The 22,912-nt window shown below is 39.6% G+C and overlaps 1 protein-coding gene across 1 annotated transcript; it reads left to right on the forward strand.

Moving 5' to 3' along the window:
- Positions 1 to 17,504: 17,504 nt before the first annotated feature.
- SLITRK3 (SLIT and NTRK like family member 3) lies at positions 17,505 to 21,378 on the forward strand. The gene has a single exon (XM_022575480.2). It carries the CDS (start codon positions 17,639 to 17,641, stop codon positions 20,576 to 20,578), a length of 2,940 nt encoding a protein of 979 aa, XP_022431188.1. The 5' UTR covers positions 17,505 to 17,638; the 3' UTR covers positions 20,579 to 21,378.
- The last annotated feature ends 1,534 nt before the right edge of the window (positions 21,379 to 22,912 follow it).

Raw genomic sequence — 22,912 nt, forward strand, 5'->3', positions numbered from 1 at the left:
ATCTTGTGCATGCCGTTCTCTAATAGCATTTATTTTGATCTGTATTTTACTATATACTCATTTTCATAAATATGCCCATCCTAGTCATTTGACTGGTCAATTTTTGAGGTCAGGGACTGCCTCTAACTTTTCTTGGCATCTCAGGCTTTATTTAGCATATTATCTTACATAGTTAGCTCTCAATTCATATTTCTTATGTTGAATTGTATTACATTTGCTTTTATGCAATGGCAGGATGTAAAATTCAGTATCTGCTTCATGTTACACATCTGTTACAAGGGAATATATAGAAGTTTATAAGTGGTCTAACATTAGCTTTAGACTATTAATACTAAGAATAAAACCTCAGCATCTGTTATTTCCAATTTAGTTCTGTACTTTTGAATCTTTCATTTTCTGGCTAGTTTCTAATATGAACTCCTAGTCAGAACTCTCAAGTTTTCAGAGCTCTTGTGGATTTTGGCTATAGTTATCTCAAGTTCAGGGAACCTGTATTTATATATCTATGCATCTTATTTCCATGTAATCACTTCAGCCAATATTTTATGTTCAAAATATATAAAAAAACCTTTCCTCAGAATGTAAAAACACAGACAACTAAGCACACAACTGAATGAAACTTGGAAAATTTAAAATATAACAGTGAAACAAGTACATTTTTTAAATTCATTTTTTTCAATAGATAATTTTCATACTAAGTTAATAGAAATAGGTGTGTGTGAAGGTGCAAAAATCCATCTAATATCCAACACATGCATTTTTATAACTGTGTAATACTTCTGCATCTGGCTCACATATACATACATGTTATTGTCTACACATACACAATACACATTTACATGGCATATTAGACCACACAAAATGTACATACACAAGACACATATTTTCCATCCTTAGTGTTTTCATAGCTACACAACATTCTTTCTGGCACACAGATGTGAAAATCATTCATATTTTACAGGTATGTTTATGTCTACACCTACAGGTAAAAGTGATTTAATATTTAGTCCATGGTAGTTAAATATACATATTTTTTGGCTTCTAAAAGTCATACCTGGTAAAATTACAGGGTGATATGGTTTAGGTTTACTTTCTTTTTTTTTTCTTTTTTTCCTCTGACAAAGAATATAAAAGAAAAGTATTTTGGTGCCATTGTCATGTGTTTCTTGAGACCATTATTTGGGTCCTATTTTATCAATACACAATCTTCTGTAAAGCTTGTATTATATCATGTTGGAAAAATTAAAGATTTTATTCCAAACCCCCATGACCCAGGTGAAAATGAGATGAGTGTACACACATAGGCACAATTCAGGACACAGAACGTTTGGTACACAAAGAATAATCAGATGGGTTCCTACCCAGCACAATTCCATTCAGTAGTTTCTCTTGCACGTACCAGCTCAGATGCCCATGATCCATGCTGCTTTTAGATACTACAAAGCAATTTTCACTCCAACTGCCGCCCGCTCAAGTTCTTCCTTTTGCGCTCAGAAACGGAAATACTTGGACAGTGAGTGATGCCCTGTTGCAGCAGCCTCCCCGAATCCTTCAGCAAGCCACCTCTGAGCCGCACCAGGTTAAGCCCTGCCGCTAGCTCCAAGCTCATTCTCCCCGGCAGCTGGTCGGCCACTGGGCGGAGAGAACGGGCACTAGGGCGCCATCTGGAGGCTCCTTCAGGCAGCTGCAGCAAACGTGAAAAAGCTAGGTGGAACAAGAATGTCAGCAAATTTTGTTATAACCATACTGTTTTTATATACAGTTTCCTGTGCACATTTTTTAAAAGACGGAAAAATGCAAGAAAGCCTCATTCTGTTCCCTATGAATATTCTATTTCTTTTATGCGTCAAAGTAAAGTGAAAACTTCGATCTCATTTATGTACAAGTAACAAGAGATGGAAAATTAATTTTCTGCTGCTTCTTGACTCATCTCAAAGGAAAATAATTAACACTGGCTACTATCAGAAGTTTACAGGATTTTGGTATTTAACTTAAAGGCAGCTTTCCAAAAGAGAAATCTATGTCTCTGAACTAGCATAAAGCAAGCATGTTAAATATGCTCTGCTACTTTAAAACATTACAAACCTTACTTCTGGAAATGTTTAGTGTGTTCTTTATCAATGCATTATACTGACTTGAGTATGATAACAAGGAAAACCAGTTTCAGTTCTAGTTCATGTGATAAGGTGTTCACATGACTTTAATATTTCACCAAAAGCTCCTTGAATTAATTTCCCTCTAAATAGCTCCCTAAGCTTCATTCCCTTAAAGAGGATAATTGGTATACCTGAAAGAGATATAAGCTTAATTAATTAATTGGATAGAGCCTTTAAAGTCTTATCTATTGTGATATGCATTTAGAAATGTGATTAATGGATGTTTCATTACTCCCTACAGATCAAAATGAATATACATCACCATCCCACACCCAACCACTATTCCTACTTCCACTAAGCATCATGATTTGGGATTTCATTTTTCCTTTAAAATTAAAATTTGACTTTGAAACTATTTAATAATGGACCCATCTACAGTGATTTATGTTTTTCCAGGCAAATGTGGACTAGAGCTTGCTTATATACTCTGTGAGGTCCCTTTCGGAAATAGAAATTCTTAATCATTTCAATTTCAAATCAGTGTTTGAGAATTTCTTGCAGGACAAACATCTAAGAAATTTGTTTCATCAATAGTTCCTCTCAATTTTTATTTCCTTGTGTATGATAAATGAACATACTGGCTTTTCAAAGGCAGACCATTAAACATATTCTTAAGAAAAATGAGATTTTTTTTCCTTTTAAATAGAGCATGTACCAAATAATCAGACCATAACTTTTGTGAGTTTGTAAAGTATCTGAAAATTTATGTGCTGATGGGATTAAAAAGAATGTTAACTCTTCATGTCTATATCCTCAACTTCTAGCACTGTGGAATATGGAAACATATTAGTTAACTGACTCCTAAATGATATGACTTACATGCTGCACTATGGTTATTGCTGCATAGAACTTCTTAAAAGACAAGACACTCAATTATACAGTTTAAGACTACAAGCAGAAAAATAGTGTTTGGAAACTTATAAATAATAAAGTAATAAGCACTGACCAAACACAGATATGCCCAACTTTTGCTGAGTAAAATTTGATACATGAACATTTAAATGTAACAAAGAGATAAATTAGGGGATAAAATTTCCCACTGTAAATGTTTTGAACTTACAAAATCATTCTTTAAGTAAAAACTCCCCAGAATCTCAATAATGATTTTATTGAAAAATAAATTCACATACATAAACAGAAAAAAATGAGATATTAATGAGAGAAGTAGATGTGTGAACTTCATAGCCAAAGATATTTTGTCTATCCTCATCATAACCAAAAGCTAAAAATGATAGAAGTTGGATGCTACATGCAAAAGATGATTAAGTGGCTAGAGGAAGAAGAAAAGTATTATGATCATGTGCTGTCAAGGTCTAAAACTAGTCTTAAGACACTGAGAGTAAGTCCCCAGATAGGAGTACACTAAGGAAGTAAATTATATCCATTTCCACAATTCAGCATGTAAAACTTAAAGAAAGCAAAAAGATCCAAGTCAAAGTCACACAATGGAGTCTAAAAATGAAAACAACATGGGGAGTCTAAACATCTGTCTTTTACAACGAACTAGGGTGAAAGATCTGTGTTAGTGTTCTATTGCTACATAACAAATTACAGCACATTTATTATCTCACAGTATCTTTGGGTCAGCAGTCCAGGCACGACTTTAATGAGCTCTCTGCTCAGTGTCTCACAGGCTGCATCTAGGTATCAATTGGGCTGTATTCTTGTCTGGAGACTTGATTGGGGAAGAATGTGTTTCTAAATTCAATCAGGTTATTGGCAGAATTCATTTCCTTGACTTCTTCAAGGCCACCAGGAAAACATGTCTTCATTTCAGGGAGACACCAGTCTCTCTTTTAAGGACTTTCACCTGATTAAGTCAGACTGACCCAGAATAATCTCCCTTTCAATGAACTCAAAATCAACTATTGATAATTTGTGACTTTAATTACATCTGCAAAATATGTTTACCTTCTCCATTTTCAATTGGGTAGAAGCAAGTCACAGGTTCCAGCCACACTAAAGAAGAGGGGATTATGTGAGGGTATGACACATTGCAGGAAATCACCTTAGGGTGTGTCGACAACAGGATCTGTGTAGAGACACATGAGATTTCTTGCTTATCATCCAAAAGCATAAGTGGAACAGCCTGGTGGGAGTGAGAGTACAGGTGCATTTTGCTACTTTTAGGATCAGGGCAGAGACACGGACATGTTTATCATAGAAGTTTTGTAGATGCATGGTTATATCTAACAAAAAATATAACAAAGAAAAACTAGAGAAGTCATTTGATCAAGAAAGGACATTGGGGCAGCAGGTAAAAGCATTGGATTGAGGAGTGTTATCAGACTGATGAGCGGGACTTGGGACAGTGAAGAGTTTTGATGCTCATGTGGCTGCAATGACTCTAGGTACTAGACATATTTGTGTTGCCTGGTTGCCTGTCCACAGCTCCTCATACCTAGTCATCCATACTCTGAAGTGGCTCAGCCTTATTCCAGGAGTATATGCCTGACCAAACAAAGAAGACATCCAGAGATGGGCCAGAAACTTACAGTTTGTGTGGCCTCAATGGGAAATAAAAATAAGCCTGTCCAATTAGATTTTCAGGAATTTGAACTAAAGTAAAAGAGAGAAGTTGCCAGTCGATGGAGAACACTGCTGCTGAAAGACCATGTAGCAATTATGAGCTGTGTGTTAGCTGATGCAGAGAAAGCAGCTTAGCACAAGGATAAAAAAAATGGTGCAGACTCAAAAAGAAGTAGAGATTAGAGAAGCCGTTCTTTCAGTTAATTCTTCTAATACATTCATATGGAGTTCCCATTATGTACTAGGCACTGTTCCAGGTGCCAGGAATACCACAATGACTAAAACAAAGTCACTGATCTCATGAAGCTTATTCTTGTAATGGGAGATAAATGGTAAATATGTAGAAGCCTATAAATTATATTTCATTCTGTGAGAAAAGTGTAGAAATAAAAATAAAGCAAGGAATGAAGTTTAAAGGTAATGGAGGAATTGCCACCTGGCATAGTATGGTCAGGAATGCCTATCTGATCATGTGTCTTTTGGATGGAAATCTGAATGCAGTGATGGTGCCAGCCATGCTGATATTTGTGGAAAGGGGATGTCGGGCAGAGCGCACGGCAGGTGCAAAAACACTGAGATAAGTGTGTGCTTGGTGAGTCAAAGGAATAGCAAGAGGGCAAAATTGTCTGGAATAGTGGGAGCAAGAGAGTAGGCAATAGGATATGAAGGCAGATATGGCATGAGTGAGAAGATCGCACAGGGCTTTTGAACCTGTGTCAGGACGCTAGCTTTTTTTTTTTTTTTTTTTGCGGTACGCGGACCTCTCACTGTTGTGGCCTCGCCCGTTGCGGAGCACAGGCTCCGGATGCGCAGGCTCAGCGGCCATGGCTCACGGGCCCAGCCGCTCCGCGGCATGTGGGATCTTCGCGGACCGGGGCACTAACCCGTGTTCCCTGCATCGGCAGGTGGACTCTCAACCACTGCGCCACCAGGGAAGCCCAGGATGCTAGCTCTTACCTAGACAGATGGGAAGCCACTAGAGGGTTACTATAGAAGATAACATCAGGCTTACAGTTTTAAGAATCATTCTTTCTGTTGTACAGAACAGATGGGAAGTGAGGGAGGTGACAGGAGGCCATTTGGACCCTGAGACAGACAAAGTGTGGCCTAATTTCCAATTATATTTCCCATGAGGTCTGTATACTTGTTTCAGTCTTTGAATGTCCATGAGATAACACTGTATATCCTTTTTTTATAAAAAAAAAAATCTCCCTTTTCTTAAACTATATTGCTAAATACTCTAAGGAATGTTAAAAGTATTCAAGACTTGGATGCTTTGAATTTTTATATATTTCAGCATAAGAGCTAAAAGGTATTAGTATTTTAAAACATGTTACCTTTTTATAAATGATAGAAAGTGCTTGCATAGGGGGAGGTAATGTCAGCCATTAAATTGTTGAACAAAGTTATTTTTCCAGGGCATTGGCTTAAGCCCATAGGAAAAGGTCAGTTCCTAAAAATTATCTGTCTGATCCTTTGTGACATGAGTGTTTTAAGGGTTTTTAACACTGAATCTTACCATCTAATACCAATAAAAATGTATTTAGGATATATATCTGATTTTAATATCTTATGGATAATGATTTTGTTTGTTATACTATAGAATCTTTGAAACTAGGTATGCCTCCCCCTTTAGAAATAAATTTAGAGACAAAACAATTCAAAGGTTTTATAAGGAATCCATTAATTTCCAATTTTGCATCCTTCTAACTCACACAAATACAGAAACACACGCAAATATACATCATTTGTATATGTGTAGACATATTTTGTCTACTTTTCATGGCATTTCAAATGAAATTTTACAAAATTAATCATAAAGTATTTTAAAATGGGAGGGAGGTAGGGCTGTTAGCAAACACTCTGTCACTGTGTTAATCACATGAGACATTTTACCACTACCCTTTCAATAAAATATTTAATTAAAACAAGAATAAAAAATTAGTTTTAGGTCAGATTATCCTTTGAAAATATTAAGGGTGCAACATTAAAATACATGCTTAAATATGCAAACATTTATCTTTTATTTTTGGTGAAGCTTTCTGGAGGGTATTTAATGATATTTTATGGAGGGGGTAAATATATAGCATCATAGGTTCCACATTGTTTGATAATTTTGTCATATGAAAAAACAGTGAATGGTATCTTAGCTACCCCACCTATGTTTATCAAATTTTTTCTTCTTATTATTTAAAGCATTTGCTAAAAATAACATTTATAATAAACATTTTCCCACTCACCAAATTCTTAAAAACATAACCATCAGAAGAAATGAAATTCAGACCATTCACCTGTGAAAGAAGAGAAGCTTGTTGGATATGATGGGAGAAAATTGGCACCCATGGAATCATATATACTTTGAGATGTCCAAATGTGAACACACACACATACAACATCAATTTTAATAATCAAAAACAGAGTTACAGTTACAGGACTCACTAAACATTGATTAACAACAGAAATGTGAAGGGAGATTTAGATAGAACATAAAAGCTAAAAGAAGCTATATGGCTAAGTAACTCAGCAGAGTGATATAGGGGAGGCAGCCAAATTCAAAGAAACAATTTTTTGGGATTTAAATCCCTTTAAGAATTACTAACATTTATATATATTCAGTGTTTCATAACATTCTCATTTTATCCCTAAAATGCAAGGTTCTACATAAGATTTCCATTATTTGTGATTTTGAGCACATGATCATATTAAAGCCTTTTATCTTGTCCCATAGTTGGTGGGGAAAACATTTTTCAGCAGGCTTATATTGAAATCAGCCTCGTTTATAAATATTCACTTCATATTCACATTCTCAAATAGACTTCAAAAATTCACAGACCAGGGGAAATTTGATTTGACTTATAAACATCTACATGTATTGTTTAGGCTCTCTGGCTTCTTTAGCTGATGCCAATACTATCCCTCTATGATGCTGTAGTTGATTTTAAATTAGTAGACCGAGGACACATATAGAACTTCAAATGTGGTCCCATGGAGATTTCCACGAAAATTAGTTTAAATATTTTGAACATTTCAGAAATAACTACTAACATCTAACATATTGTCCCTTTAGTAGTTATCACAAATTCTATAGTTTCATGGCTTCAATTATCACATCAATTTAACTGACCCCTTCTCTAGCTCTAACTCATCTCTTGAAGATTGGTTTTGCATTTTTACCTGTCAGGTGAGTTTTTCTGGATAAATATAAACCTAACTCAACTAAGTAGGAAGTTTATTACCTTAGATTTTTAAACAAATCCTCAAGGGGTAATTAATACAAATTAATGGGAAGTAGAAGAAAACATTTTCTTTTCAGTTTGCTTAAACATTTCCCTATTGATTAGATTTGTCCAAAAATAAAATGGGCTGCTCTGAAATGTACTATGATCCACATCATAGGCAATATTAAAGCATAGTCTAGATAACAACTTGGCAAGGGATAGTGAAGTAGGAATTTGAATATCACATAATCAGTGAGACAAGATAAACTTTCAAGTCCTGCTTAATTCTGAGATTCTATAATGCTATAAAACTATTCTTATTCTCTCCTCTCATCATATATTGTTTAAAAAACTTCCTTCACTGCTAAAACTTACATGAGTTACCTCTTTCCATTACATATAACACTTATTGTTAGTTTCCTGAGGTATTATTCAACAGTTTAATTCATTTCAACAAACATATTTGATTAATTTCCTCTTAATTTGGTCCCTTAAGGATGTTTTTTGTCTCTTAGTAGTTTTAATCTTAATACTTACAATCTGTTAACTCCAAATACATTTAGAAAATCTCTTATAAAAAAACAACAGCTTTCTATGCTTAATCCAGACTACAAATAAAAATCTGGGAGTTTATTCACATTGAAAGATTAACTCTGGGAGTCCTAAAATAGTTTACATTTGAGATTAAAAGATGTGTTTACTTCAAAAATAAACTGAGATTTCATTTAGTGGATGCCTATGAAATGTTTCTAAATCTTTAGTGAAACAGTATAGAAAAGATCAATGTCTAGTTGAATATCTTGGAACTACTCCATATTTATAGCTTGTTGGTTATAATGATAATGCAGCTAACATTACAAATCTATGTTGATTCACTAAATTTTACAAGGTGCTTTTGAAAAAAGTTACCAATGCTTTGGAACTTTTTCTACATGGTATAAAATGTTACAAACATGTTTTTTCTATGGAGGTTTAGGAAGATCTATACAAATAAACATTTATGTAAGTACATAATCCTCAGTATCAATTGTTCAAACCTATGAATTCTTACAATAAACACCGACAAGCTCAATAGAACAAAATTAAAATATTTAACGTTTTATCATACTTTTATTTGCCATTTTTTTTTCTGCAGGCTAAATTCCCATTAAAAAAATTGTGTGTCCAAGTAACTATATTTTCAATTGTTTCAACAGTAGTATAAAAAGTTGATGGAATGAGGATACAATTAGCTTTTTGATAATAATCAAATATGTAGTTTGTTGGCCTGAAAATTATTTGGAATGCACAAAGAAAAAAAAAAGAGGGAGGCTTCATGATGCTTGTGCAATTGTTAAAAACAAATGAATACAATATAAAGATGACTTAGATATGCCGTATATAATCATAAATTGCTACAGTTTGAAACTTTCTTGGATGGTTGCTCCATTGTACAACAAACTCACTAGCACTACTTCAATTAGTTTTAAATCCTTCAAAAGATGTATTTATTTCATTTAAATCAGAGTGAGTAAAACATATGCTAGACAAGAGAAATATGCCTACTTTATTCATTTTACTACCCTTGTCCTCCTCTGGAAAACGTCACAGTAGTAAAAAGGAAGCTGTAAAGTCTTTGTAACCAAAAATATATGTCAATCAGCAATATAAACATTTAATTTTTATTGAACCGACAATTACATTTTGTATGTTATATCTATATTTTCCTTTTATCCATTATGCATTATTAATAAAGAACAGTTTTTTTCACAAGAGTTCTTCTTTTTTACTGTGTAAATTTATGTGTGATTAAAATAAAACTATGGACATATAAATGTCTTCACAGAATGCATTACAAAGTCACAACATAGAATCACTCCAAGGCCCATCACAATCACTTACCCTACAACATTTTTATCTGGCCTGAAATATTTGTGTTGGAAGTACTCTTAACACTAACAACCCATCCTAACTATTCAATCTTCTGTAGCTCCCTGGTACCATCAAGCCATACCAACATCTGTTCAGAATAAATGTATTAACATATTCAGAGTTCTCTCATCAACAAATAACCTTGAAAAACAAATAAAATGAAAAAAGTTCTAAAAGTTAAAGAGATTCAGCTATTTTAGGAATGATGTTGCCTGATGTCTTTCAGGGTTACTCTAATATCCTCCAGCCCTGAAGCTCAGGGGCGTGTGTGTGATTTCACACCTGCCCACATAGAATATGGTGTACCCAGGAGTGATTCTCCTCAAATTGAGCAACCACCTGAAAAGGCCAGAAACATGTCTTTGACTCAGCAGCTTACTGATGTAGCTTGGTTTCTCCTAAATCAGACTGATTTGTTATAGGAATGGATCTTTTTTGCAACCTTTCCTGGATATAGCTCTTTAAAAGTGAATTTGAAGACCTAATGGGTGAAAAACTTGAGACAAATGCTCTTTTCATATCCATGTTTTCACATATGTAAAAGTCATATGGAAGCATTTATTATCCAAAAAAATACTGAGGAAAGTATTTGAAATTCATGCCAGTAGATGTGCAAAGCTATATTTAAAGGAATAGGTTTTGATATCATGGTACTTTTATCACTTCCTTGGTTCCTGTAGATACCTTGTTAATCTAAGTAGTTTTAAAGGAAACTGAGTATTTTGGAGAACAAATTGAAACATTGTAAGTATGTTATTTTTAAAAAGCAATATAAACTCACACTTTATGCATAACGAATACAGTTGCTATACTAAATTTGGCATATATGTGTGTGTGTGTGTATATATATATATATATATATATATATTCCAAAAAATTCCACAGGCCTCTAGTTTTCACTATAACCAGCTCCATACCTGTCTCTCTTTCAATGAAGGTAATATGGACACCAGACTTGTCGTATTATATGTATACAGTAAAGAGTAACAATGCTATAACACAGTATATAGAATCCATCAAATAAAGGCTAAAATCATATCTCTAGGCCTGCTTCTCATAGATTTTCATATATAAAAGTACTGCCTCTTTGCAAAGGTTGAGTTAGAGTTCCTTTGAAAGCTTTTGAAAATAGTGTGAGTTCATTTTACATATACAATTATAATAGCTACACAACTTCCCTTGCCTTGGACAATTTATTGCATTCACTTCAGGAGGGAATGGTAAGAGATAAAGATGATTCCCCAGACTACCTCCTATTCAGTTTGGGAGCTAATGGAATACTGCCTTCTCTCCAACACCAGTCTCTGATGAACGGGATCTATTAAAAAGAACTGCGTTGGTTTACACTGCAGATTGAATGGAGCACTAAGTGACTGCGTTAGTATTCTGCAGTGGGGGTAATGGTCGCCTCCAGTTGGTATAGAATGTTGCAATAATACTTTCACACAGGTGCAACAATTGTTCAAGTGTCCTTATTTAAGTTGTCACTACTACCCAGCATATCTCCATCAAATGCCCCCACCTCCCTTCACCCCCCAGTTTTTTTCCTCCCTCTTAGCAGATGTAAACAGATGAGGAAATACATGTACTTTCAAACTGTCACCTATGTATCACGAAGGCGGGAGGCTACTGCAAATAACTTGGAAACTGCTTCTAGGAGGCGTTTAGCGATACAGCCCACCGATACAGGTCAGATGCTATTAATTGGATCACCCCCAACCCCTCAGGCCTGGGCTGTAATTTGCCAAACAGCCATCTCTCATTTGCAAATAAAAGTTAAAATCAATCCACAGATACAGAATGCTGACTTCCTGTCACTCAAATTTACGGGGGTTTTCTTTGTAGAGCTGGCAGATTGTGACCGAGAGAGACAGAGACAGAGAGAGAGAGAGAGAGAGAGAGAGAAGGAGAGGGAGAGGGAGAGGGAGAGGGAAAGAGAGAGAGAGGATGAATATCACTTGCTTCCTAAGCAGGGATTTGCCTGCGATGCGCGGCGAGCGGACTGCGGCGGCTGATTTACACAGTTGGAGCGGAGGAGGAGCCGGGGGGTGCTGGGGGGACAAGCTGGCTGAGGCTCCGGCGATGGGCTGATCTGGGGCTCCCGAGCGCCGCTCCCTCTCTGCGCGATTTGGAGACGGCTGATGGATTTGCATTCGGGTTCCAGCCAGGCGTTTGGTATATTGCCTCCTAACACCTGACCTGGCGCTCCCAGTTTGGGTGCAGACGTTGGTAAGTAACGTGTAATCCGATTTTAGTTATTTCCTAGGCCATTAAAGTGGCACTTTTAAAGCAGGTCAGTCTTAAATGATGCCGCTGCCAAGAGCGTCTCCTTCGCCTGAAACGTTCCGCGGTCTCCTCCCCGCTCCCCCACCCCCCGCCCCCCCCGCTCCAGAAGTGAGGGTGCTTGAATGGTGAGCTGTCAGGGGGCTCACTCTCTGCCAACCGGATCTCTTCACCTTGGTGCTTTGCCGGAGATCCCTCAAATTCAAGTCGAATTTGGTGTGTACAGCCGTACTGTTGTATTCATATCCCGTCTCTGCTTTTCTCTCCTCCCCCCCACCCCGCCCCGCCACCACCTTCGCTGTCTGGTCAATGCTGGGATCTGGGATCCGGTCACCCCCTTCCAGCCTCCTTCCCACTCCTCCCCATCCTCTCCTCTCATCTACACAGCACCCAGCCCCACTCCCACCTACTCAAAGGGTCAAGAGCAAAGACACCCGGAGAAGGCACGGTCTAGTCTAGTCCCAGCTCTTCCTAAGGAGGCCTCGCGAAGGGATTGCGCTGTGAGTGACAACCTTTCAGGAAGCGAGAGAGAAAAAAAAAACAAAAGAACAAACCCAGAGACCGAGCCAGGGCTCTCGGGGACCGCGAAGCTCGCCACTGAATCGAGAGCACCGAGATCTGAAAACAAAGAGCCCAGTCCTGGGACACTCACTGCCTGCCATCGAGGGTATGTAGAGCTGCGGTCGGGAGCTGCCTGTCACTGGCACTGCCGCGCTAGGTGTGCGCCCGGCTTTCACATTGGTATGCAGCGACCATTTCCCTGCAAGTCGCAAAGGTGGAATCACTTAAAAGGATTACAAGCGTGATTTGGTGGCCTTTCTGAAAGTTGGTGCCTGAGGAGGAGAAACTGCAGGCTACTGCATGATGGATACAATTCAGCCTCCCAGAGAGTTTGCACCTCTCCCTAGGAAGCCCCTCGGAGTAAACCTCGGAGATCGAGAGCGCTCTGCACGGATAGGTACTCACCGCCATCCTTTCCTACTTTGCCTAATTGAAACCAGTATTCTCGCGTGTAAGGATGTTCTTTGTAGAGCATATAGTTTGGCTGCGGTGGCTTCTATAAGCTCACAGGTGCTAGAGGGTTGTATTTTTGAACTGGATATTTAGCTGTAAGGACGATGATAGAAAGAGTGATACTGGAGACTAACATACCCTCGGACCCCTTTTCTTGGGGGAGTAAATAGTAAGTAACTCCAATAAATAGGCCAGGTGGTGGAGCGAAGGGCCCCTCCCCCAGCGGATCGCTCGTGTTGTAAAGGATAGAAGGAAAATGGCTTGAGCTTTTAATCATTTTCCATTTCTAAACAGACCCATTGTGCGTTTCGCCCGGCGATAGATTAGAAAAGGACCTCTGGAAGGCTCAGGGCTTTTCAGAAAATGAATGATGCAGCATTTTAATTATTTGTTCTAGGGAAGATCATTTTGCTTCCATATTGGAATATTTAATCTTAGATATGGAGAGATTAGTGGGCTCAGAGATCCAGCAAAGCGGAGGGGGAGGTGGGAGGGGGTACAATGGGGAGAAAGGGCTTCTTGTCCTCCCTGTGGACAAACAAATGATGCCCGGGCGCTCGCAGCAGAAAGCGGTCGAAATCCGGGCTCCAGAACCCTTCATCCCTAACTTTTAGAGCTCTTCCTATAGCTTGGACACCCTACACTGAGATAAAGGAAAGGAAAATGGTGAAATAGCCTTTTGGACATGTCCCAGATCAAGAACTTAGGGGGTTGTAGTTCAAGAGCGAACAGAGAATGATTGCCAAGGGGGCCATTTACTGTCACTGGGAAGCCTCCCGGTTACCCATCGATTCCATGGCATCTTGGGTTCCGATAAGATCCCTGAAACAGTCACTGTCTCTGCACGTTGGGTACAGAAGGTGGTGTGTGGGGGCCGGTGGCGGGGGCAGATGGTGAAGGAGAAGGGACTGCTCTCGTTCTGAGCTCAGACTATCAGTGTTGGTCTGCTTCTCGGTTGAGACACGGAGAAATAGGGTGGGTCTGGAATGTTAAGGGTGTGGAATGTTAGAGAATCCTGCCGGCCTGCTTACTTAGTCTCTGACAGCTACTGTGAAGTGGCAGACACAGGTGCGGTCATTTCTAATGCAAAATACCATGCAAATATCCGATGACTGACTCTTCAGTAACGTTTTGTTGAGTTAGGTGATTTATATATATTTAGAATGGTAAGAAACTGATACATAAGTTGGGTTTTGTAAAAAGCACTTTAAGAAACAATCAGCTCTACGGTCTAACTTTGAGCCCTTGGGCAAGTGAGTTCAGTTCTTTAGTGACCAGAAAGTCCCTCCCTTCCCCATGAGTTGGTAACAGGATTGGCGTGTGTTGCGGGGCTGGGGGGCGACATTGTTGAGGCACAGTTCCCGCTGACGAGACTCCTTTGCTGCACACTTGCCTCTCTCCAGCTTCTCTACTAAGGTGCATTTCCTCCCAGCAGGTAGGACTGTAGAACCATCAGGTGAGCCTTTAAAAACTCCTCTTAGAGGATTCTTGTGAGCTCTGGTCTGGTGGCTCCTCTTCACTGAAACGTCTTCCCTCAATCATCCCCACCCTCAGGACTCTCTACCATCCCCTTGCCGAAAATATCACTGATAAATATTTGGGGGGACGGAGGGGGTGGTAGGAAAGAAAAGAAAGAATCTAAACCCTGAAATGCTGCCCCCTATCCCCGCGAGGTCTTTCCCGGTTTAAGAAGTGAAATGTGTCATTGTTACCCAAGTGGTCTGCGTATCCTTCCAGAGCATTGGTTTGGCTCTGATTTTAAAGAGGTGGCAGCAAACACATAGCTGTTGAATCCAGGGGAAATCGAAGGCTTTGAGCTGCAGCACAACAAAAGGATTCCTGGTGCAAAGAGATCGAAGCAAAATGCAGGAGAAACTCAGTCCAAGTCGCTCAGGCTGCCTGAGCTCTTACTCAGGACACTCAAGCAGAATCAGCTAGATTCAGAGCTTCTGCTATGGAGACCTGAATTTCCCTTTATTCCAGTCTTTGGAGGGAAGTGTGTGCTGTGAAAAGGATAATTCCGAAGGACAGTCTTACTTTTCAAACTCTCTACACTAGAGAGTGGAGATTTGGGGAACTAGAGGAGCAAACTAGTCAGGCAATGGTTTCCTTTAGAGTTAAAATAAATTAAAAAATAAAAATTAAAAAATACCTACACCCCTCCCCCAGTCCCAACCAAAGGAACGTTTCCCCTTGGTTGATCTCTTCTTCCTTCTTGTTTTATTCTGACAATTTGTCATCTTGACCCCTTCACTTCTTTTCTCTCCCCTTAAACACACACACACACACACAGACACACACACACACACACAAACTGTATAGTCACGGCTTCCTAGTGCTCGCGCCCGACCCCATGCTAAGCGCGTTCCCCTTCTTGGAGCTCATTTTGGTGACGTGGAAAGCCGGATCCAGGGTTACAGCACATATTAAAAAAAAAAAAAAAAAAAATCCAGCGCAAGAGAAGTCCGAGATTCTGCACCTTGATTGAGCCTGCCTTCCTCCCTGCCTTCCTCCCGCCCTCCTTCCAAGGATGCCCAATGATGTGCTGCCGGTACCCAGGAAGAGAAGCTACGGCGGTGGCAGCAGCAGCGAAGCTGGAAGCCTGCAGCAGCCCCTTCTCCCTCCTCTATTGAGTGTTCCAAGCGGCAGTTCTGCATTCTAAAGAAACCCATTGAAAGGCCCATTGCATTCCCAGCACGTCTCAAGCTTGCTGCCTTTTATTTTTTTCCTTGGTCTCCCCCCACAACCCCCCAGCCCCCTTGCCTTCAGCTTCAGCAAAAGGAAGGAAGGGAGAGGGAGAGACAATCCTTAAACTCAAGCTTTTTCTTTTTTTTCCTCCCCCGATGTTCAATGCTAAAAAAAAAAAAAATTCTCCTGCAAAATAGGTAAGTCAAAGACATCTGGAGCCTTTCTTGTCTAAATCTCAAGGACCTCAAAAACAAGAAAAAGCATTTTTAAAAAAGAATGGTAAAAATGAAATAAGTTAAGTAGATTTTAATATTTTAAAAGGGATACAGGGAAGACTAACTGATACTGCCATGTAGCCTCATCTGCCTTCTCTCTTTTTTCATTTGTTTCTAAAAATTGAGTATTGCATGCCTGAGGCAAATTTCTCTTTGCTTTCTTATGGGTTCTCCTTTCCTTACAGCTGTGTACATCATATGCAAGTTGAGTGCGGAGATTTATTCTTTTCACTCTCTCTGTAAATTATACCATTGTGTTTTAAGTTAGAGGGTTGACAAAATATTTCCTTAATGGATGCATCTGTGTGGAAAGAAAATATATGCTAAAAATTCGTTTATTTTTATTGATTAAAAACAATTCAATTTTGACTGCTATTTCAGTGACTCAGAAAGGGCAATCTAATAAAACTGTATTATTATAATTTATTTATGTACATATTTTCATATACTGATGATATTAGGCAAGGAAAGACAGCCAAAGAGGAAGGCTCTGTATTATTAGAATAGTGCACTGTATTTGTTTCTTCTGATGGGAAAAGAACGATGTCTTTCTTTGAAATGTATTTCATGTGATAGATCATTTATCAGCAGGTAAGAATCCAGGTTTCCACTCTTTCTTGCCTTTAACTACCCAAATCTCCTCTAGCCAACCACCTGCCATTCCATCTTTTTGCAGGGTTCCTCAGTTGATCTCAAAGGCACAGATATACATTCCAAACTAAGCTCTGAAGTGTTTTAATACAGACACTTCCAGGCTCAGCATCCTTTAGCTGTCCCTATCTTTAGCTCTGACAATTGCATGGGCTTGTTCTTTAGAAAGGCTAATCACTCCTAAAGGATTTAAACGGCCAAAATGATACACATATGTAGAGCTCATTTAATTAAAGGAGATGTTAACGATCTGCTTGGGCAAAAGGGGTTGGGGTATAGTGTGTTACTGAGCATGCACTATAATTAAGCATATTGTGCTCATGTCTTAAGAGAAATCTTAGCTTTTCCTGAGATACCAATCATCTTATACATCTCAACATCTGATATTGGTCAATGGGCTCATAATTTATCATACTCTTTAAAAACTTTGGGGTATGTCATGTCTTTTTATGAATAGAAACCCATAGTTTAAAGAACACTTTCTTCCATCAGAGTTTCAATCAGATCCATAATAGACACCTCTGATTATCAATATGATTTTTAACAGGCAAACAGGTGTAATGGCCAAATGATTGCCATTATTACTGAATCTGCCTATCCCTAAAAGGAATCACTGCTTGCTATAAGAAGCAATGAAGGCTGCTTTTGATTTCATGATATGCCCTTTACCAAATATGGCTTGATTCAGGAAAATGTCATCGCATGGTACAATATTTCATCTCCTAATTTTAAGATATAGGACATATAATGCATGTTGATAGGTTATTTTAAGTGTCAGTTCAACAATTCCTAAAGTTTTTATATCACTCTTAAAAAGCCCCACATGTATGAGACAATTAGAATAGAGCATATGACTAAAAGCTAAAAATCTGCATCTTTATTTCTGTTGCAGTTTTGTAATCAACCACGAACGATGAAACCTTCTATAGCTGAGCTGCTTCACAGAGGGAGGATGTTGTGGATAATTCTTCTAAGCACAATTGCTTTAGGATGGACTACCCCGATTCCCCTGATAGAGGACTCAGAGGAAATAGATGAGCCCTGTTTTGATCCATGCTACTGTGAAGTGAAAGAAAGCCTCTTTCATATACATTGTGACAGCAAAGGATTTACAAATATTAGTCAGATTGCTGAGTTCTGGTCAAGACCTTTTAAACTATATCTGCAGAGGAATTCAATGAGGAAATTGTACACCAACAGTTTTCTTCATTTGAATAATGCTGTGTCCATTAACCTTGGGAACAATGCATTGCAGGACATTCAAACAGGAGCTTTCAATGGTCTTAAGATTTTAAAGAGGCTATATCTACACGAGAACAAATTAGACATCTTCAGAAATGACACCTTCCTTGGCTTGGAAAGTCTGGAATATCTGCAGGCAGATTACAATGTCATTAAACGTATTGAGAGTGGGGCATTTCGGAACCTAAGTAAACTGAGAGTTCTGATTTTAAATGATAATCTCATCCCCATGCTTCCAACCAATTTATTTAAGGCTGTCTCCTTAACCCACTTGGACCTACGTGGAAACAGGTTAAAAGTTCTTTTTTACCGAGGAATGCTAGATCACATTGGCAGAAGCCTGATGGAGCTCCAGCTGGAAGAAAATCCCTGGAACTGTACATGTGAAATTGTGCAGTTGAAGAGTTGGCTGGAACGCATTCCTTACACTGCCCTGGTGGGAGACATCACCTGCGAGACTCCTTTCCATTTCCATGGAAAGGACCTGCGAGAAATCAGGAAGACAGAACTCTGTCCCTTGTTGTCTGACTCTGAGGTGGAGGCTAGTTTGGGGATTCCCCACTTGTCATCAAGCAAGGAGAATGCATGGCCAACTAAGCCTTCCTCAATGCTGTCCTCTGTCCATTTTACTGCTTCTTCTGTTGAATACAAGTCCTCAAATAAACAGCCCAAACCCACCAAACAATCTCGAACACCAAGGCCACCCTCCACATCCCAAGCTTTATACCCTGGTCCAAACCAACCTCCCATTGCTCCTTACCAGACCAGACCACCCATTCCCATTATATGCCCTACTGGGTGTACCTGTAATTTGCACATCAATGACCTTGGCTTGACTGTCAACTGCAAAGAGCGAGGATTTAATAACATTTCTGAACTTCTTCCAAGGCCACTGAATGCTAAGAAACTGTATCTGAGTAGTAATCTGATTCAGAAAATATACCGTTCTGATTTTTGGAATTTCTCTTCCTTGGATCTCTTACATCTAGGGAATAATCGTATTTCTTACGTCCAGGATGGGGCTTTCATCAACCTGCCTAACCTAAAGAGCCTCTTTCTCAATGGCAATGATATCGAGAAGCTGACACCAGGCATGTTCCGAGGCCTACAGAGTCTACACTACTTGTATTTTGAGTTCAATGTCATCCGGGAAATCCAGCCTGCGGCCTTCAGCCTCATGCCCAACTTGAAGCTGCTATTCCTCAACAATAACTTGCTGAGAACCCTGCCAACAGATGCCTTTGCAGGCACATCTCTGGCTCGGCTCAACTTGAGGAAGAACTACTTCCTCTACCTTCCTGTGGCTGGTGTCCTAGAACACTTGAACGCCATTGTCCAGATAGACCTCAATGAGAATCCTTGGGACTGTACCTGTGACCTGGTTCCCTTCAAACAGTGGATCGAAACCATCAGCTCAGTCAGTGTGGTGGGTGATGTCCTGTGCAGGAGCCCTGAGAACCTCACCCACCGTGACGTGCGCACTATCGAGCTGGAAGTTCTCTGCCCAGAGATGCTGCACATCGCGCCAGCTGGAGCAACCCCAGCTCAGCCTGGAGATTCTCACCTTGCTGGGGGGCCAACAAGTGCATCACCTTATGAATTCTCTCCCCCTGGGGGTCCTGTGCCACTTTCTGTGTTGATTCTCAGCCTGCTGGTTCTGTTTTTTTCAGCAGTCTTTGTTGCAGCAGGCCTCTTTGCCTTTGTCCTCCGCCGGCGCCGGAAGAAGCTGCCCTTTAGAAGCAAGCGGCAGGAAGGCGTGGACCTCACTGGCATCCAGATGCAATGCCACCGGCTTTTTGAGGATGGTGGAGGTGGTGGAGGTGGAAGTGGAGGTGGGGGACGACCGGCTATTTCTTCCCCAGAGAAGGCCCCTCCTGTGGGTCATGTATACGAGTACATACCCCACCCTGTTACTCAGATGTGCAATAACCCCATCTACAAGCCTCGCGAGGAGGAGGAGGTGGCCGTTTCATCAGTCCAGGAGACAGGGCGTGCAGAACGCGGGGCTCCTGGGACACAACCCCCAGGAATGGGGGAGGTTCTCCTAGGAAGTGAGCAGTTTGCTGAGACACCCAAGGAGAACCACAGCAACTACCGGACATTGCTAGAAAAAGAAAAGGAGTGGGCCTTGGCAGTGTCCAGCTCCCAGCTCAACACCATAGTGACCATGAATCATCATCACCCTCAGACTCACAACCCAGCCACTGGTGGGGTGTCAGGGGTAGCTGCAGGAACTGGGGGAGACTTGGCTGGGTTCCGCCGCCATGAGAAGAATGGTGGGGTGGTGCTGTTTCCCCCCGGGGGAGGCTGTGGTGGTGGCAGTACGCTACTAGACCGAGAGAGGCCGCCACCAGCCCCCTGCACAGTGGGGTTTGTGGACTGTCTCTATGGCACAGTGCCCAAATTAAAGGAACTGCACGTACACCCTCCTGGCATGCAATACCCAGACTTACAGCAGGACGCCAGGCTCAAAGAAACCCTTCTCTTCTCGGCTGGAAAGGGCTTCACAGACCACCAAACCCAAAAAAGTGATTACCTCGAGTTAAGGGCCAAACTTCAAACCAAGCCGGATTACCTCGAAGTCCTGGAGAAGACAACATATAGGTTCTAACAGAAAAAGAAAAATAAATTAGTGCTTTTTTTTTCAAAAGAAAATAAAAAGAAAAAATATATCCCTTGTTCCCTTTATACTTGTCCCAATAACTCCATTCTCACAAACTTCCCTGCCCTGAACAGAACTGAAACCGCATGATAACTAGAAAATACAGATGTATGCTCTCCCCACTCAGATATGATTCGGAGGAAGGGCCATACTCAGATCATTAATCAATGAAGTGCCTTCGCAGACTTTTGCCAGCAAATGTTATTATTTTTTTATACTGGAACTTGAGACTTTGACTGTGCCATGTATAAGGTATATTAGGGATCGTTGTATTGATCCTAATTAAGTAAAATTCGATGTGTCTTTTTCTTTTCAGTAACTTTTGTTTTTAGTTGTAGTTTTGTTTTGACAGGGAGGGGGGAAAACAAATTGACATTTGTGGCTTTCGTTCCTCTTGCCCTCATGGCACAGATTCTGTACATGTATTAATAATGCAGTTTGCTGCATGCCTGGAAACTGCAAGGCGGGGAGGGAGGGGGCGGGTCTTGCTCGAACGTTCTCACCCACTCGTTTTTCTCTTACACACATACCCACACGGAAATCACAAATCTCTGCACATAGGTCCCTACACCTGCAGCCTCTTCCTTCTGGTGTAGGTACATACATACACACACACACACACACACACACACAAACACATCCCCCACTCCCGTTCAACCCAATCTAATTAGTTCGGGTTCGATCCATTCCTATCCTCTCCATAGTTTCACCTTCCCTTCACCCCTAGTGTACAGCTCACAACGTCTCTCCCCAACCCTGAGAAAAGTCATCTTCCAGGATGGAGCCAACTGAAGTGGAGGCCTGGTGGTTTAACAGCCATAGGCACTCACCTAGTATGAACACCTTCTTTGTGACACTTCATCCTGATGCCAAGATTTTTTGGAGAACATCTGCACTTTCTTATATATATATATATATATATACATATATATATATAAAATATAAAAAACATAAAAAAGCAACTGGGTATATATCACTAACAGCTTTGTAGGAAGCACTTTTAATGTTTTCTCTCTCACACACAAAGATTCAAAAGAAATGTGCATATATTTATTCTGTAATTTCAGTGATTATAAATTGTAAAGGTAATGTTTAATCATTGTATAGTGATTATGCGTCTGGTATAGCTTTCCTAATAAAAAGTTTTTGAAAAACATAATACATTATATATAGAGGATACAAAGCTTGAACCTTAAATTCCAGCTATGCCACGCCTTTCGTGCTCCCATTTTTTTTTTTTGAAAAACTTTCTTATACAGAAAGCTAGTTTATTAACAAGTTTGATGCCTGTGATATTGATAAATCTTATAACCCATCATGCCCATCCCATACCAGGATATAAGTGGGACATTTTAAAAAATCTGATTTATATAGTTCACCTCTTTCTCTTGGATTATGAATTTCAAACTTAGTACTCCAATGATGCATCATTTTTCCTAGGCAGGATGCAATTGGGAAAAAACACAGTAACTATATTGCTAAGAAGTACAGGATTAATTAGGAGGAGATGATCAAGGATCCATGAATTGTATGTTAGTTAAAGACATAATAAAGGAAAAGGAAAGTGAAATTGCTATACTTTTTAAAAACGTACATTAAAATTACTTACACACACACACAACACCAATAAAAATATAAGGCCTTGGAGCCAGTTTGTCAGAATTCTGTGATCTGTTGTCACTGTTATATTTTAGCTCCTTTTTTTCCCAATCACTTACTGCAACCGGCCCCAAACATTCTTGAACAAAGACAGGATGCTGAAAGAGTTTTTCTTTCTGTATGACACTAAAATATGTTGAAAAATTAACCTGACAATAATCCAAGTTATGATCCATTTACATGTGAGCGAAACCAAAGAAAATTGGATTTTTAAGGTGCCAGTATCTTGTTTGTGGAGGAAACTAAACTGATACAAAGAAACTCGAGAGCTTTGAGGCAGGCACTTATCTCATCAGGCCAGTAGAGGACAGCAGAGCTCCAGAGATTCATACAACCTGTAGCTGCAGAATTATGCAGTGAGGCCAGTGTTCTCTGCTAGTGTACCCTCAAGTTGCCCTTAGTAGAAATTATTATTATGCTTTGAATGTAACTCACTACAAGTCACTGATGCCTTACATCACATTTTTTTCCATAAAAAAGGAGACTAGTGGCTTCTAAAACTCCATAACTGATATAAAACTAAGGCATTGTATTTAAAAAGAAAAAAGAAACCCATGAATGTCTAGAGTAACCTATTTATATATCTCTTGATTAATTATATTTGGGTAATAACATAGATATCCA

Source organism: Delphinapterus leucas, chromosome 4 (assembly GCF_059928025.1).
Source record: "Delphinapterus leucas isolate spDelLeu-1000000601 "Yukka" chromosome 4, BTC_Dleu_Yukka2, whole genome shotgun sequence".
Classification (NCBI taxonomy): Eukaryota; Metazoa; Chordata; class Mammalia; order Artiodactyla; family Monodontidae; genus Delphinapterus; species Delphinapterus leucas.